General features: G+C 39.7%; 1 protein-coding gene and 1 non-coding gene across 11 annotated transcripts in view; both read right to left on the minus strand.

Annotated features, from left to right (window-relative positions):
• Positions 1-340: 340 nt before the first annotated feature.
• The window catches only part of RBMS1 (RNA binding motif single stranded interacting protein 1), a 212,241-nt gene continuing 195,022 nt past the window's right edge, over positions 341-17,559 (minus strand). For 5 of the 10 annotated variants that reach the window (XM_060105802.1, XM_060105801.1, XM_060105808.1 and 2 more), the window contains exons 7-14: positions 14,552-14,667; positions 13,632-13,681; positions 13,412-13,505; positions 9,960-10,010; positions 6,547-6,657; positions 5,496-5,609; positions 4,007-4,091; positions 341-2,969 (exon numbers count right to left, since the gene is read on the minus strand). In XM_060105802.1, the coding sequence (XP_059961785.1) occupies positions 4,014-4,091; positions 5,496-5,609; positions 6,547-6,657; positions 9,960-10,010; positions 13,412-13,505; positions 13,632-13,681; positions 14,552-14,667 (614 nt within the window). In that variant the 3' untranslated portion in view covers positions 341-2,969; positions 4,007-4,013. Of the gene's footprint in view, positions 2,970-4,006; positions 4,092-5,495; positions 5,610-6,546; positions 6,658-9,959; positions 10,011-10,659; positions 10,939-13,411; positions 13,506-13,631; positions 13,682-14,551; positions 14,668-17,559 lie in introns of those variants that run through there. The other 5 variants (XM_060105810.1, XM_060105804.1, XM_060105807.1 and 2 more) reach the window with 5 other exon arrangements.
• LOC132495553 (U6 spliceosomal RNA) lies at positions 5,306-5,412 on the minus strand. Its single transcript, XR_009533283.1, has one exon. It is a non-coding gene; the product is annotated as a U6 spliceosomal RNA (small nuclear RNA).

Consider the following 17,559-nt stretch of genomic DNA (forward strand, 5'->3'; position numbering starts at 1 on the left):
GCAATGACAGTGCCACAGTCAAAAGGTAGCAGTAAGGAAGGAGGAAGGAGAGGGGCCTGGCTCTTTGGTGTTTACGAACAGACCAAAGGTGGACTTTGCTGAGAGGAAACATGGTGAGCAAATGCTTGTCCCTGTACATGAACTGAAATAACTAAACACAACAGGGTGGCAAGGTTTTTTCCAGTTCTTTTGAAGGAAATATACTTCGAGTACATATTGAATCTGAAAATAATTTTCAACTCAGTTTCAAACCAATCCACTGAGCTGAAAGAAGAGATCAGAAATGAAATGAAATTCTGATATACATTGAATCTAATCTAAAAAAAATTGACAGGAAAAATAAAATTTCAGATGTTTTTTATTCAAAGGTTCTCAAAAGAAATAAAACAGAAAAAGCTAACAATCTGATCAAATGTACAGTTCAAAAATGTCTTTTTGGCGTTTAACAACAAGTCCTAGGAAAGAAAACTACAGAGTTATCTTGAACCGGACAAATAAGTTACCACTGGCAAGTTTGTGGCACTAGTAAAACAAAAATAAAAAATTAACTCTCTTGATCATATAGATATCTCTATGAAAATCTTTTTTTTTCAATCTGTACAAAAGGTCTTTCTTCATAAATTAATTTTTTTTATAATTTAATGGCTGTCTACTATGTGATGTTTAACTGATTTTTTTTCTTTTTTTATGTACAGAGGTTATGTTTCCCAAATCTTACCCAGACGAGTATGGCACTTAGTTCAGACATTTCTAGCAGCAGATTTCCCCTCCCCTCTAACTGAGTTATCAAATTTCTGTCTTAACTAATGCAAAAATATCAAGTAGTGAGAGACCCAGGTTTATAATGTACTAGGTACAAAGAGGGTGCTGCGTTCGGTCTGGACTTTCACAAAGCAGTAATATTCCAGGGAGCATAGAACCAATAATACCACAACTTTAAAAAAGGAAACAAAAACAAAAACAAAAACACACTTCTCTTATGACTATGTAATTTTCACTAGAATCTACACTTCTCAGAGCAGCAAGGACTTTTGAAACTATGAAATATCACTGACATCTATAATCAAACACAAGCATAAATTTTAAGAACTAAAAAATACTCAAAAGAAATAACTGCTTAGGCCTAGCTCCTGAGCTAGGAAGGATTTGGTCTGTGGAAACAGGGAGGGCCAGCAACCTGTCCCAGCACAAAAGAAAATAGACTCTGAGGTAGATAACTGATCACACACAGTTGACCAGACAAGTACACAGTTTTGGAAGACAACTTAATTTACCATTGCTTTTCAAACGTATGCAATTGTCTTAATAAAAGAGCTTTAATAACAGTGAATTATCTTATATGTACTAAAGTAGAAATAACTGTGTATTTATGAATCAGGAATTTCATAGTTTCAAAATTGGTTTTTCTTTACACTTAACACTTGTAGTGATGATGTAAAGTGTGGCACTGCTTGGATCCAAATCTTCCTTCATGCTTTTTTGTTTGTGTGTGTCCATACATCAATTAAAATTATAAAACCTAAATCCAAAGGTACAAAAAAGGCACATTCTCCTAACCGCAAACTGGTCCGGCAAAAATAAAGAGCACAGAAGATGTGATGCTGAGACAAGCTGGAGCTACTGGTTACTGGCTCTTCGGTCTTTGGTGAAGTTACCTTTAAAAGTGCCAAGTAATTTTTGTTTCTCAAATTTACGTGATAGAGAGAGCTAGTAGCCAATCGTTTTGCTTCTATTCATATCTCAGCTTATGTTTGAAGATAAATCCTTACTTTTAGCTTTTGCCATTTCGTTGCAATAGCAACATTTGTGTTTTTTTTCGGTTTGCCAGATCTCAGGCGTCATTCTCATTCTAAAGCACTATCGTTAGTATAAAGGAAGGACAAAACATTCGGTGACTCCCTCCCCTCCCCCCACCCCCTGCCCCTACGCTACCTACACTAAATCTAGAACATCAAGTTAGTTGTTTTTTTTTTTTCCTGAAAAAAGGCAAAAAAGACTTTACATTGCATCATACAGCAGATATCCTAAATCAGTCAAACTATCAGAGGAAACTCTTGGCGTACAGCCTTACAAACAATTTACCCTATTAAAAGTTCCCCAGTCAGAAAATGTGTTTCACACAAAACAGTTTTCCCTTCTTGCATTTCACTACCTTACACATTATGTGAAAAATCATTAAAAACACCTACTACATATTTAAAAAAGCCAAAATTTCAGCAACTTTTATTGACTACCTTTTAAAAGCCCTATGCTGCTGTTTTACAAGGCATAATAGACCAGCCCATTTGGTCAAAGCATTCTACATCATTAGTTTGAACTAACTTTTACTGAAACAGCTACAGCATCAAAAGAGTTAAGGCAAATTGGAATTCATAGAAAAGGATAAGACACTTCACACTACGTGGAAAGGAAAACGGAAAGCTAAGAAAAGAGACACTGGCGGCAACACTCACACTGCAAGCACAGAACACCAGGGGTGAAGTTGGACTATTTAAACATCAGAAAGCCCATTTCATACAGCGAAAAAAACACAAACGAAACACAAACTGAACAAAACCACAAGAATCCGGTCATGCACTTGGGTAAGTCTTCATGGTCTTTGTGCATACCCAGAGAATTGAAGTTTTCTTTTTCTTTTTTTTCCTCTTTTTTCTTTTTTTTTTCTTTTTTTGCATCATAACATTTGATAAAAATCTTTTTGTATTTTGTTGGTTTTTTTTTTTTTTTTTTTTTTTTTTTTTTTTACTAAAATAAACCTGTTCAGGGGAACAGCTACTAGATGAATTTAAGGGTTTTATGCACCTTATAGAACTTATAGCAAAAATAGTTTTAGTTGATTTCATTATAAATAACGTTTTCAAGAACCTGTGCAAAACTGTCAATAATTTCCTAAAGCACAATTGATCAGAAAAATCCATGATTGTTCAGCCTTCACAACCTTCTTCATTTAAGCACACCCTTCTGTACATCTGGAAGAGAAAAAAAAATGCTTTTGTACATTTGGTGTAATATACCAGAGATATGTCATCTCTTTCTTGTTTTAAAGATATGTGTTTGAGAAAGGATCTGCTCATCGCTGGTGGTCGGCCAGTAAATGCAAACTCTGGAACTGAGGTCACTTTTTATGCCCCGAGTCCACCTTTCAAACCTGGGACCTGCAACATACTTCACCAGAGCAATCCAGAAACCCAGGTGTTCTAGGTTCCACACAGCTGTTTTGCTGCAATCTGCATGGCAGAGTGACTAGTTTTGAGATCCGTGGTCCAAGTGGGAACTGGGAGAGCAATCTCCCAATCTAAGCAATCTCTCAATCTAAGGACAGTCATATTAGATTCATAGTCAAGATACTGCTAATCTTGTAATGCTAGATTAAGCAAAATCTTATGCTATATTTCCTTTAGTTTGTGAGCATTAAAATAATATATATATTACATATAATATATATATATATATATATAAAATATATATATAAATGTATTGTAGGACAAATATGGTACCTGGCATTGTCTGATTCTGTTACCAATCTTTTGGCGGGGGGTGGGTAGGAAGGAAGAGAGTGTAAATATACATTTGACTTCAATATAAGGCAATGTTCTTTTTGGACAGAATACTTATCTACAAATCCACAAAATCACTGTTTTTTTTTTTTTTTTTTTTGCGGTACGTGGGCCTCTCACTGTTGTGGCCTCTCCCGTTGCGGAGCACAGGCTACGGACGCACAGGCCCACTGGCCATGGCTCACGGGCCCAGCCGCTCCGCGGCATGTGGCATCTTCCCGGACCGGGGCACGAACCCGTGTCCCCTGCATTGGCAGGTGGACTCTCAACCACTGCGCCACCAGGGAAGCCCAAAATCACTGCTTTTAACATTTCAGTAACATTGGATTCCCCGGCCATGACTGAAGCAGTGTGACCAGACCTGAGTTCTTTAAAGTACAATTTTGATACAAGAATCATAGACTCTCCTTGACTTGGGCCCTATAGTGATGGAGACCTTTCTCTCATACCTCACAGTTACTTATTGGGTTGAAAGGTATATGGAGAATGGTCATTAGACGTCTCTACAGCCACCTGCTGCTGACCACTCGCCTCCTACAACAAAGCAGAACAGATGAGACATGTGAGCAAAGAAATCCAAACTCTGTTACCCAGGTTGGACTGAGTCCCACATCTTAAAAACAAGCACTCCTTAAAAGTGATTTTCTTAATGTCATATAGAACCTTCAAAGTTAATTATTTCCCTAAGAAGTTAAAATGGCTGATAGACCCAAAGAACCTCCTTTAACTTTTATGAGTTGCCTCTTCATATCAAGCTGCAATTTACCAAACAAATCTCTTACCCTTTGGGGGCCAGATGTGACTTGGAATTCAGTATTTTCAGATTTTAGAATCAGAAACATGGTATGCATATGCTGTACATCAGAGACTATACCCAGTGGGGTCTAGGGCTGTACCTCATAATCAAACACATTAATAGGTCTGTGCTGAAAGGTATGAACATGCAGTGTAAATGGGGTAAAGATCTTGTCTTACATCAGTTCAGCTTGGGTTCTGTCACAGGTCGGGTTTTTTGCTAAAGTAGTTACAAGGAAAATTTTTCGTTTCAGATTTGTTTGTTCTAGCATTGTAGATAAGGGGTTCTGGTAACTGTGGCTATCAATAACTGTACAAATTTAAATCATTTAGGAGCAAACAAAACAAAACACATCCCACCTCCCCTGTAATCCAGCCACAGTCCTAGGGTTGTTTCTGGAATTGGAACCTATGGGATCTGCCTAGCAGGGGGGATCGACTGAGTTGATGAATTTCCTTGGAATTTCAAGGGTACTTTGCAGGAAAACACTATACTTTCTGCCCAACTTGAATCCAAATGTCAGACTTCTTCCATATCAATATCATAACAGTATTTTCCATAACAAGAACTAAGAGTTATTTAGCTCTACTAAGTCTCTATAAAAACAGGTATGGTGTGTTCCTCATCTCTGTTAGAGTTCTGAAACAGTTTTTTTCAAGTATCTTAATAACAAGTTAATTTTTGTAATTATTATTACTGATATAATCTTTGGTGCTAGTATTGCAAATTCCAGCTTTGTCTTAATTTGCCTGTAAGCGTCACTTTACAGGAGACAAGATAGAGCCTTGAAGGGGTATGAAATGTGCTACAAGCCTAGAAAATATCAGTATTTCTGGGAGTCTTGGAGGTGTGGCTTGGATGCTGTTTACTAACTTGTATGCAGCGAATATTTCATAGTTGAAAAGAACTCTAGGCATAGACTCCCTCTCAACTCGATTCTTCTTTTTTTTTTTTAAATATGGAACGCTTCACGAATTTGCATGTCATCCTTGCGCAGGGGCCATGCTAATCTTCTCTGTATCGTTCCAATTTTAGTATACGTGCTGCCGAAGCGAGCACTCAACTCGATTCTTTATGCAAATGTTTGACTTTCGATTGATTCTTTTTTGAGTTCTATTTAACCCATTTCTGAAATTACTCACTGCCAGAACGGCCACTGGACAGTCTATACCAACCTCCACAGGAACCGCCGGCGTCTGCACGTGTGTATACTGTGGCAAGTAGGCCCCCTGCACAGCTGACGTGGCAGGCATGTACTGAAAAGAAGAATACAGTCAGCATGGCCAACGACGAGCCATGGGTGACGGTCACTACAGTTTCTCGTCCTCAGTAATTCAGCATCACTAACGTGCTATTTTATTCGAGAAGGTCTCTCCCTCAAAGGACCTCATGAGTTTCCAGCAGCCCGCTGAACTGGCATCTAGAACTGTTTCCACACGTGGAGACCCAAGAAGTAAATGCCTTATTACATCTTTAGCAGGTCACTGAAAAATGGGAAATGGACCCTTGCTTTCCTGATGCTGACAGTCATCTTTCTCTGAAGGCAGGAGAGGTTTCTCACTGGATGTGTGTGGCCCTGGCTTAGCCTTTACAAGCTGCTTCTGTTGGCTGTGAATGTAAGCCAGGAAAATACTACCCTTTGTTCTTTTAAGCTACCATAGATATGGTCTCAATTAAAAGCCTTTGGCCATCTGACCATCTAAACACTACACATATCAACCCTGGAAGTGAATCTGGGATTAGTTCAACCCCAATTCCCAACTGAGTCCCTGGATTTGGAGGAAATAAGTCAGTACTAAGATTGTAATTCAGTGCCCCCAAAATCCATACAAGAAGAAATAAGTGAGTAAAAATTCCCTGCCTTGACTACCATGAATCACCTTCATCTTTTGCTTCATGAGACCAGGTCTGCCAGTGTGAATGAACGATACTAGTAATTAGGGCTAGAAGTGGTCTTGTATGGATGCTAGATTCTGATAAAGGAGAGATAGATAGCCAGAGGACAGACTTTTAGTTCATCAATTAATTAAGAAATATCTGAGTACTTACTATGTGAAAGGCAATGCGGGAGGAGAGAGGGGATCAGACATAATCTCTGACATTACAGAGTCTATAATTGATAAGGAAGACACAGGCTGCATTAATTTACCCTCCTCTGTTTGCTGAGACACATGATATTAATTTGCCACCTACTGTTCCGGTGCTGCCTAGTGACAGATGACTCATCTGCTGGGCCAGAGGGCTGATCATAGATGCGGGCTGTAGTGACATGGTGTGCTCCATTGAGGGAGTTAACACGGCACCCTGGGGAGTCGGAGACAGAGGAAGTGAGACAAACTGAGGGAGGGAGTGCAGATTCTGGAACCACCTTTTGCAAAGGAAATGCCTTAGTTTACTGAGGAACATGAAGCTAAAATAACCTCCCCTCAAACTTGCAAACGGTGTCATGATTTCTTATAAATGGTCTAGATTGTGCTTCCTGAGACTTTTTAAAAGAGCACCCACTTCACAGAAATCCTTCTATTAAATACCTCTCCCTTTACTTTCACTTAACTGTAAAGCAAGCTAGTCCACAGAAGAACTGTGGGGTGTGACAGGAAACGCAAACTACTTTTGGCTGGCCAAGGTTACAAAATGCTTAATTTTTTTTTTTAAAGTAAATGACAGTTGATGTTTCATGCAGCCACAAAACAATATACTATATTGAATATTATAAATACAGTGTTTCGTTCAAAAATGTTAAAAAAAATAGTCATTTGATTCAAGGTCAGGCTGCTAGGACCAAGATCACGTTCTTCATTCACTCAGTGTTTCTCAGAACTTTCAACTGCAATTTGGTGCCAGGGGAGGGAAGCAGATTCAGATATGATTAATAATCCAATTTTAGAATCTTTGATTTCATTTGAAAAAATTCTGGTCATCAAAAATAAAATTAAATATAGTTAAAAACAGAGAGGAGGGGTGAAAAAAACCACCCGTATAACCCAGCCTGCCTCTAATACACAGCTGTTAGCATAGTCAGGGTAGCACTGTCCAGATTCTGGCCTCTGCATGTTTTTACAGAGTTGCAACCAGGGCACATGAACTATTTCATATCCTGGGTTTTGCTTTTATTCATTAATTTATTAAATTTATTTATTTCTGGTTGCGTTGGGTCTTTGTTGCGTCTTCGTTGCTGCACACCGGCTTTCTCTACTTGTGGCGAGTGGGGGCTACTCTTCCATTGTGGTGCACAGGTTTCTCATTGCAGTGGCTTCCCTTGTAGAGCACGGGCTCTAGGCACGCGGGCTTCAGTAGTTTTGGCATGTGGGCTCAGTAGTTGTGGCTTGCAGGCTGTAGAGCGCAGGCTCAGTAGTTGTGGTGCATGGGCTTAGTTGCTCTGTGGCATGTGGGATCTTCCCGGACCAGGGCCTGAACCCGTGCACTGGCAGGCGGATTCTTTTTTTTTTCTTTTTTAATTAATTAGTTAATGTATTTATTTTTGGCTGCATTGGGTCTTTGTTGCTGTGCTCAGACTTCCTCTAGTTGCAGTGAGCGGGGGCTACTCTTTGTTGCAGTGCGCGGGCTTCTCATTGTGGTGGCTTCTCTTGCTGCGGAGCACAAGGTCTAGGCACATGGCTTCAGTAGTTGTGGCATACGGGCTCAGCAGTTGTGGCTCACGGGCTTAGTTGCTCCGCGGTATGTGGGATCTTCCCGGACCAGGGCTCGAACCCGTGTCCCCTGCGCTTAAGCACTGCGCCACCAGGGAAGCTCCTGGGTTTTGCTTTTTTACTTAACGTTCCATTATAAATATTTACGTTACTGCCTTGCTGTCATTATCATCATTTTTAATGATTACTTAATGGTACATTAATTGTGTATGAAATTCAATTAGTTCTATTTCTGGATTTTTGCATTTTCTCTAATTTATCCAATTGTAATATTCTTATGGATTAGAGCATTCCTCTCACTTTTGCTATCACCCGATTACCTGAGGATGCAATTATTCTGATACACCCTACAAATATTAATGTTAGGTTTTTGGTATCACTGTACCTGACTCATCCCTTAGATACACTGTTATTTACTGATAAATTGATACACAATTGAGGGCAAAGCTTGGTGTGCAGGTGCGTTAATGCTGGTTGCAGGCAGTCTAAATCTGGGTGGGAGAAGGAATGAATCCTTAGGTAGGAGCCTTCTGCACACACCACTACTGTCTCAAAGTTGTTCAACTCAGAGATGTGCCTGCCTCTGTCTCTAACAGTTGACCCCTTCCTCCCCCGACAAAGGATATAGATTCATGTCAGAGGTAGTTTGTTATTAATATATTTCATAAGAAATTTTTTCCTTTAAAATTTCTAATGTGCATCATCAAAAAGTGTGTGGTAACATGGAAATGACTCAAAAGCCCGGAATATGCAGAAGGAGCTTCCTGCTTCTCTTCCTCATTCATCTGTAGGAGCGACTGTACTAGGAAGCCCCCAAATGAAAAGTGAGCTGATTTCCAGCATTCCCCAACAGGACAGCACAGAGTACCAGGATGCAGATTGCCATAGGCGTTTGTGTGGGTGTACGTGTGCAGATTTGTGTGTGTAGAAACACACGTGTGTATGTTTATACAGACACACAACACACATATATATATCATCAGAGAGCTCTTCTCCTGTGTCATCAACTAAACATGTTTTGTCTGCTTCTTCAAAGTCATCTCAGCAACTTCCTGTTCAGAATGTGTCCCTGTTCTGCTGTTTCACATGCCTGGTCTAACACTGCATAGTGTCCTCTTTAGGAAGTTGTCTTGAGAGAAATTCCTATCTCATTTTAAGGCCAAGAACAGTGTGCTTTTCCTAAGCAACTGATCCATTTTATAAGTACTGTGAACTGTACTGCTTATTAAGATTCCCATTTTGCACTGGTTACGAGAAAGCTTAGGCCAAATTTGTGGCCGCCTCATGGCAAGCATCTAGATTATTATTACATTAGGCATTCTTAGTCTTTTTTGTGATTTTGTTCTCCACCTTTATTTTTCAACTTTTAAACCCATGTTTTAATTCCACAAACTGGATTTTATGTATCTCTGAAAAATACATTAACTATACTACCTAATAAGGTGAAGTGTAACTCACTTAATTTAAAAAAATGTAATATATACATAAGTACAACACATGGTCGTGTCACTAAAGAAATCACCTTTGTTATTCACCAAAGTCAGTGTTACTACTTTAGTTTTTTTATAATTTCCACGGAGAGGCTAACACTAATGAAAAACTCTAGGACAATTTTGAACACTTTATATTTGCATTAAACAGAATGTAAAAAATGAGAGCTATTTCATCCTAAGTATGGTTAAAAATTTAGCAATTTAAAAACTTTAAAATTTAAAAATTCAATGGAACAATCTCCTACGTTTAAATTCTCAGGGTTTGCGAATTTGACTTAAGGTCAACCACCGATTTAAGACAAGGTGAGTGAAAGTTTCATAATGAACTAATTCTCATATTTGATATTTAAAATCTCCCAAATCCTACACCATCTTTGGGCAAATGGTTTAAACCCAGAGAATGGTTTTTAACGTATACATAGCTTACTTATAAACTACAAAGCCATGAAGATGAAAAACTTACGGGGTGCTGTAGGATATACGGTTGCGGTTGCATCCAAGAAGGGCTTTGCACCTGGAAAAGGAAGGATTTTGGAAGAAACGTTGATTTCCATTAGAGTGCTACCTATTTCTCTAGAGCTCTTTTAATCATGTTAAGAAGGAAAATAAGGAAACAATACTATCAATGATTAAAAAGATTAAGGCAGTTAGAGTTCTTGACAAACTGGTCACCCTGAATAGGATGAAATGATTATTTAAAACCAAGTTCCATTTGCCCACTCAAAAAGTATTTACTGAGTATCAAGCACCAAAGAGAAAAAGGAAGACATAGGTCCCACACTCAAGAAATTTACTGTCTAAGCAAGGGAGATAAACAAGTAAACTCCTCAAAGAAATAGTGAAAAGTATTACAATCAAGATATGAACGTAGGTGCTTTAGGAATACAGAGGAATGAGAATTAATTCCAGCACATCTTATTAGAAACTAATCCTTAAAGTATGTGCTTACTTAAAAAGAATAATCAAATTCAACCCCCTTTTTATACCCAGGACATTAAATTTCAGAAATCTTGTCTGGCAGTCAACAATTTCTAGTTAGTGTAAAACATAAATATCTGAAATCCAGATTTAGGAAATTAAACATCAGTAACTAGATCCTGACATCTACAGTCAAAAGGGCATCTATACAGTAGACCCTCTGGATCGAGAAGTAAGATGTGAGAGGTTCTGTGGCAGGAAAGAAAGCATGTGTAGTCTCTGCCACCCCAGAGAAAGACTATCAGCCCGTTTCTTGATGCCCAGAGCTTTCCTGAGACTCTGTGATTTCAAAATAAGTTTGCCTCTAATTCTTGAGAACCAACCCCTCCTGTATCTCATCCGCTACTGTTAACTTCAGAGGTTCTACAGAGAGGATATGGGGAAGAGTCGTGGGGGAAGAATGTATTATGATTTACCTTGATAGCAGAGCCCCGATACTTGTTTTCTCTGGTTTCCTTTGCCACCTAAGGCAGACCAAAGTTAAGTGCTTCTGCCTTGTTAACATTTCAGTTATCTGGACTGCAGCCTTTCCCCAACGGGATATTGGTGGTTTCTTGCAGATGCCAATTTCTCAAATCCAATTGTATGAGCATATAGTGGTTTAGCAGAGAAAGGCTTGCTCCAACAGGAGTGCAAGGCCTTCACTGAATAAGTCACGGGGAGGCGAGCAGCTCCCGTTATAGACCCCAATTTGGGCCAGATGCACCCATTTGGGGTATAATTCCAGTGGTCCTAATAATCTAATAGCTTATATCATTATGGGGTTAGGAAGCCATGACATCTAATACAATTTTCTTTCTTAAGCAACAAATATGCTGCTGTCAATTTCTATTCCTCAATTTTCCCTAACTATAAAATGGGAATAATAATCTGTGTTCTGTGAACTCTTTATCATTGGTTCTTTATCCTCTTTTGGATCATGAATCCTTTTGAAAACCTGATGAAGGAAATAGACCTTTTCCCCCCAACTGACTGCACACATACAAGCAACATTCTGAAAACAATTTAAGAGAATCACAGACCACTTAAAGCCCATTTGCTGACCCCATTGGGTTCCTGAACTTATAGGGTTAAGAATCAGTCTAAAAGGTAATGGCACTGAGTGCCAGGCAATTGGAATGAATTTCCACATGTATCTTAGGGAAACACAGATTGCCCAGGAGAAGAAATCAGACCTTTGTAATGAAATGTTGTTTCCAGTTAAGTCTACCAAATCTATTAACAACCCTGGTCTCCTAATTTTTTTCTATTCTATGAAATAATTCTGTGGCCAAAATGCTCACTGCTTTTATACTAAAGAGAGAAAAAAAGGTGGTGAGGAGAAGCATTCATAGCTGTAAATATCTATAGCTGCATACATTCAAATTAATATGCACAATCTTTCATTTGTCTGAGAATAAGCTTACTTGTTCCTATTTTTAGTGGTATACATAAAGAGGTTTCCAAGTTCAGATAGTTAAGAAAGAAGACTACTTTTCAACATCAGATATAGGAATTGTTAATTAGGGAAAATGCACTAGAGCAGATCTCATTGAATCTCATACAGGAAAGGAAAACATAGAAATCTTAAGTTCAAAATCATTAAAAAGGCATCAAATGAGTGAGTGCTATGCCTAGCAGACTGAAGCACCAGTGACTTAACCACCCAGAGAGATAAAAGAAAATGAGTGACGACTCAAAGAAAGGAAGTGAAAAGAACCTAGAAGCTGAGGGAGGCTGTGAATGCTACTTTACAACTCCAGTTTTAGTGCATTTAATCTCTTCTCTTTGTTATCCAGAGCTACTTTTATGCTTTTTGACAGAACCACCTTTATGATATTGCTTACATTGACCAATCCATTATTTTAAAAAAGCAGAATGGATATACTCTTACCAGCCAGTTAATCTTGGATGTAAAGGATGATAATAATCATAGCTAACATTTACTGAGTGCTAATGATATGCCAGGTACTGTGGTGAGCTCTTTACATAGATAATCTCATTTAGTGCTTATCATAAGCCTATGAGATAGAAACTATTATTATCCCCATTTTAAAGATGAGGAAACTGAGGCTTACAGAAGTGAAATAACACAGTTATTACTGTCGTCCCCTACCCCCAGAAACCAGGGCTCCAATAACTGACTCAATTATTTTAAAAACAAGAATACACAGAAGTTTAGTTTAGTCATACAGGATCTCAACAGTCAACAAAAGTGTATTCCCATGTCTGTAACTGACTCCGTTAGAGTGCCCCTGTCTGGGCCAAGGCGGCAACCCTGTGAGAGGCACTCTGATACGGGAGGAGGAGTACATGTGCACCACCATGGGGTTCATGGAGAATAGGAGCTACCCCTGCAATAAAACCAAATCAACATTACAATAAGGTGCTTAATGAGACCTTGGTTCTAAGTTGGGAGTTTAGGGTAAAGCCTCTTCACAAAATAACATAAACAGGGAGTCACCTCTCTTTTTTGGCCTCAAATCTCAGTGCATTGCTCATTTCACATTACCTAACAGAGACACATCTTTATTATTAACATGTTTACTTGCTCTTTTGTTGGTTCCTGCTGACAAATTAACAAAGGCAAGGGTGCACACCTAGTCTGTATTTTACCTAACGGCAATTCTCTTTCCGTTTCAACTTCTGGGACACATGGTGTCCAGCAGCAGGGCCTGTTGTGGAGGAAGTATTTGGGTTCATCCCAATTCTAAAATGCTATGGTTTCAAGGAGTGACAACTGACAACCATTTCCCCTCGTTGCACATTCTCCTAAACATAAAAGTAAATCACTCTGTCACATAAAAAGCAGCTGATTCTAAATTGGGTATCCAAGCTGCATAACATTTGACTTAAAGTTTCACTATAAATGTTCAAAATTTTAAGACACATAAAAATGTAGCAGTGATTCAAGGTCGGCAAGTTGTCGTACTCGTGATGAATCCTGAAGGTACAAACCTGGTAGGCAGATACAGGAGATGCAATATAGGGTGTAATAGAAGTTTGAGTGATCATTCGGTTGGTAGCAATACTGTATGGTGAAGGATAAAATCTAGAACAAACACAAAAGCCTTTATTAAGTAATCCTTTAAATAGAATCATTCACGGAACAAACATCTAATATTTTCCACTTTCACATTTTCCCTCTAGCCATTATGTATTTATCTTAATGACATACCCGTTCTGTATAGCAGCCGTGGTTGGGTCATAAGTAAGTGTCATTCCAGCCTATGGGAAAGGAAAAGAAACATTCATCTGCAAAGGCACAAATTAAAAATTCCATTTCTCAGAGTCATGGCAACATAAAACAGTGATAGTTTAGTAGTATTTGATAAAATTGAGAGCTTCCGTTAGACAAATGTAATTATAAACTCAACATGAGAATTAAGCTGTAGATCGGCACTGTCCCATATGGTAGCTGTTAGTCACCGGCAGCTATTTAAAATTAAATGAAAAGTTGAGTCCCTCTACCATACAAGCTACATTCCAAGTGCTCAAATAAATAGCCTTAAGTGGCTAGTGATCATCATTGGACAGTACAGATTCTAGAACATTTCTACTGGACAGCACTTCCCTAGACATTCTTGAACCAGTATGTTCCGTAAAAAAAACAAAAGCAAAAGAACAATCCATTTACGATAAATATGGGGGAATGATGGGCCACATGAAATTGAGTTCTTTTTTTCCTAAAGACCATTATTATTAGGCAAAAAATCCTCAATGACAAATATACTGTTTATTTTAATAATATTTCAAGTAATTTCTGAATAATTTAAAATGTAAACCTAAGAAACCGTGACATTAGAGGAAAAAACCACTCGTGCATTTCTTACAGCAATTTAAAATGCTCTTTTACTTTTTATGTAGCTAACTGGTAAACACAGCTGCTTCCATCATCTATGTGTCCATTGGGAGAATCACCACTCTTAGCACGGTATCCAACGGGAAGAGTTTTATGTGACATTATCTGGATTATAAAGTTTTAATCCTGGCACCTATTCTAGAAGCGTGGCAGCCAAGTCAAGATGCTGCTTGTGTAACCATTCACGTAGCTTTCATCATCATACACTCCCACGGAAGTTTCAAGAGAGGACTTACAAGTCTCACCTCTCCTTCTCTATGCCACGGTCGTCCATTAGGGATGTACTTGTTTGGGTTCTGTCTCTTCTTCTGTCCTCCATCCGCAAACTTACACAATAAAGGTTCTGTAGGAGCTGAATAAACAGGGAAAAATAACAGGAAACCAAAATTTTACGTGTGTACGAGTGACAAAACGTAATTGAATTTCTTTTGTTTTTTTTTTTAAATATACATGTGTGTGTGTTTGTTTATTTATTTTTGGCTGCGTTGGGTCTTCGTTGCCGTGTGCAGGCTTTCTCTAGTTTTGGCGAGCGGGGCTACTGTTCGCCGCGGTGCACAGGCTTCTCATTGCAGTGGCTTCTCTCGTTGCAGAGCACAGGCGCCAGGGCACGCGGGCTCAGTAGTTGTGGCGCACGGGCTTAGCTGCTCTGCGGCATGTGGGATCTTCCCGGACCAAGGGCTCGAACCTATGTCCCCTGCATTGGCAGGTGGATTCTTAACCACTGTGCCACCAGGAAGTCCCTGAATTTCTTTTTTAATAGGAGTAGTGTTGGTGCTCTAAGGGAATGGATAGAATACTTCAAGGCAAAAGTTTACTCAGACCCTTAGGAGATGATCCACTGGTGAAAAATACTGTACAGAAAATATATTAGTTATGATGTTCAAACCAGAGTGTAATGAAACATTTCAAGAGCTATTTCGAGGAAGCAAAGGCATTTTTGGATTCACTTCTGTACTTCTTTAGGTTTAGATACTCTTCTTTTCACTCTGGGCCCTCTTTAATTCCATTTCAGTAAATCTTCAAATGTGAACAGGATTGAGTCACCCTCCCCTCCGCCACTTAAAAATGCTCCCATAGCTTTCCATTACAATTCCTCGGAGCAGTCTTCACTTTCTCCAGTAGAAAACAAGACCCCCTTTATACTGCTCACACTGTATTTTTATTCAGAGCATTTATCACACTTTGTGAGTGTGGCTATTTGTTTGGTGTCTGTTTCCTCTCTAGAGTGGAAGCTCCGTAGGAGCAGTGACTTCTGTTCATCCCTGTTATTCCCAGTGCCCAAGTAAGTGTCTGGCATGTTGCAGGCACTTTCTACATCTTGGCTGAATCAATGAATGAATACAAATAGGTCTTATTTGTTTATTTTGGGGATACAACATGGAAGACAGCTGTTGTGAGACAGCTGAAAACACCTGCCCACCCTAAAGGTTTTTCTGGGCCTTTAATCATCCCACTTGGTGTTGCTTTACTATGCATCTACCTCAAAAAAATGATCCCAAGAAACTAGCAAAGAAAAGCAAAAGACGTATAAGATACACAGACTCTCTTACCAGGGATACATATTAATTAGTTAAAAAAAGAAAAGAGGGCTTCCCTGGTGGCGCAGTGGTTGAGAGTCCGCCTGCCGATGCAGGGGACACGGGTTCGTGCCCCGATCCCGGAAGATCCCACATGCCGCGGAGCGGCTGGGCCCGCGAGCCATGGCTGCGGAGCCTGTGTGTCCGGAGCCTGTGCTCCGCAACGGGAGAGGCCACAGCAGTGAGAGGCCCGCGTACAGCAAAAAAAAAAAAAAAAAAAAAAAAAAAAAAAAAAAAAAAAGAAAAGAAAAAAAAGGAGATGACATAGTAGGCCACCCATGACTTTTCCTTTTTAAAAAAATTTTTTTCTTGAATGAAAATAACAGTGTATTCCTCAAAGCTGTGCTTGTTTCCGTATGTTTCTAGTTAATGTAATAAAGACAATCACACCTTCCTGTCTGGTGCTCACATTCTGTCCTTTGTCTACCGTGGAACCATGATTACTACTTTCAAGTTCTGTTTCAAAGTTCAATAACCATGAAGAGAAAAATATTACTTGTGGAAAATTTATTCCTTTCTCCTTTGCCTCTTATTATCCTAATTCACCTCTTATTTTATAGCACTATTACCCACCCGCTAATGACAGGGTGGGAGCAACAGTGCCTCTCAATACTCCTCTGCCGAAACACAAAATGCACCCAAAACCCAACTGCAATTCCTCCTCGAGGCTGTCGGGGCCACGGTTTGGCACTCCTTTTTCTTCTCCCTGGTGTGAACCGCTCCAGAGGGACAGGCTGGCACGTGAGCTCTCTGAATGGCAGCTGTAGTACTACGGGTGCCAGGAGGTGAGAGCAAAAGTGTCATGTGTCTGGTGAGATGCCCCGGGCTTCCCTTCTGACTCCTCCACCTCCCCCACCCGCGGATTTCCAGAACAAGGAACTTCCATTCTTCCATTTAAGGCAAACCGGGTGTGAAGGAAGATGGCCAGGGGCCAAATACTACATTCCTAAACTACATTCTCTGTCTTTTCAAAAAAAAGATACTGACTTTTGGAAATTTCCACCTTCACTAACAATCACAGAAGGTAAAGTAAATGGATGCAGTGAAACAAGAGAGCCTTCCAACCCCTGAAGATGCTTTTAATTCTACAAGTGGGCTGTTCAGGGCCAGATGGAAATGAAGGCCGAGAGAAGACAGCATTCAAGTGGAAGGAAGGAGAATGCCTGTCTGCCGTGGCCGGGGATGCCTCATCCTTGACTTCTAAGGACAAACTGAGAACTTGGAAACAAGGTCTCACTCTCCACCGACCTAGAAAGGTCCTTATGGCATCAAATGTTTTCTCCAATGATGTCTGAGGTTTTAGGAATCTACCTCCCCATAACCTTGTGGAACAAGAGAGAGAGATTAAACTCTGTGGTGCTGACACTTTGTGGGGCTTCACTCTGGGGAACTGCTTCTATCTAGAGGCATTATAAAGACGAGCACCTAGACTGAAATTCAAATTAAAAAAAGTTTACTTGGCACAGCAAGTGATGCAAATGCACCATTTTCCTCTATTAGCAGAGAAAGAAGGTGACCAGGTCGGACTCATTCTGGAAGTTCACCGGGGCTGCCCAGGCAGGCATGAATGGAAGCAGCTGGGTAGCCATCCCTGGCGAGTGCCAGGGTTGCACATTTGCTGAGAGGCCAAACAGGCCTTCCCTACCTGTGGGAAGGTGCTTCCAACG

This window comes from Mesoplodon densirostris, chromosome 8, assembly GCF_025265405.1.
Source record: "Mesoplodon densirostris isolate mMesDen1 chromosome 8, mMesDen1 primary haplotype, whole genome shotgun sequence".
NCBI classification, from domain to species: Eukaryota; Metazoa; Chordata; class Mammalia; order Artiodactyla; family Ziphiidae; genus Mesoplodon; species Mesoplodon densirostris.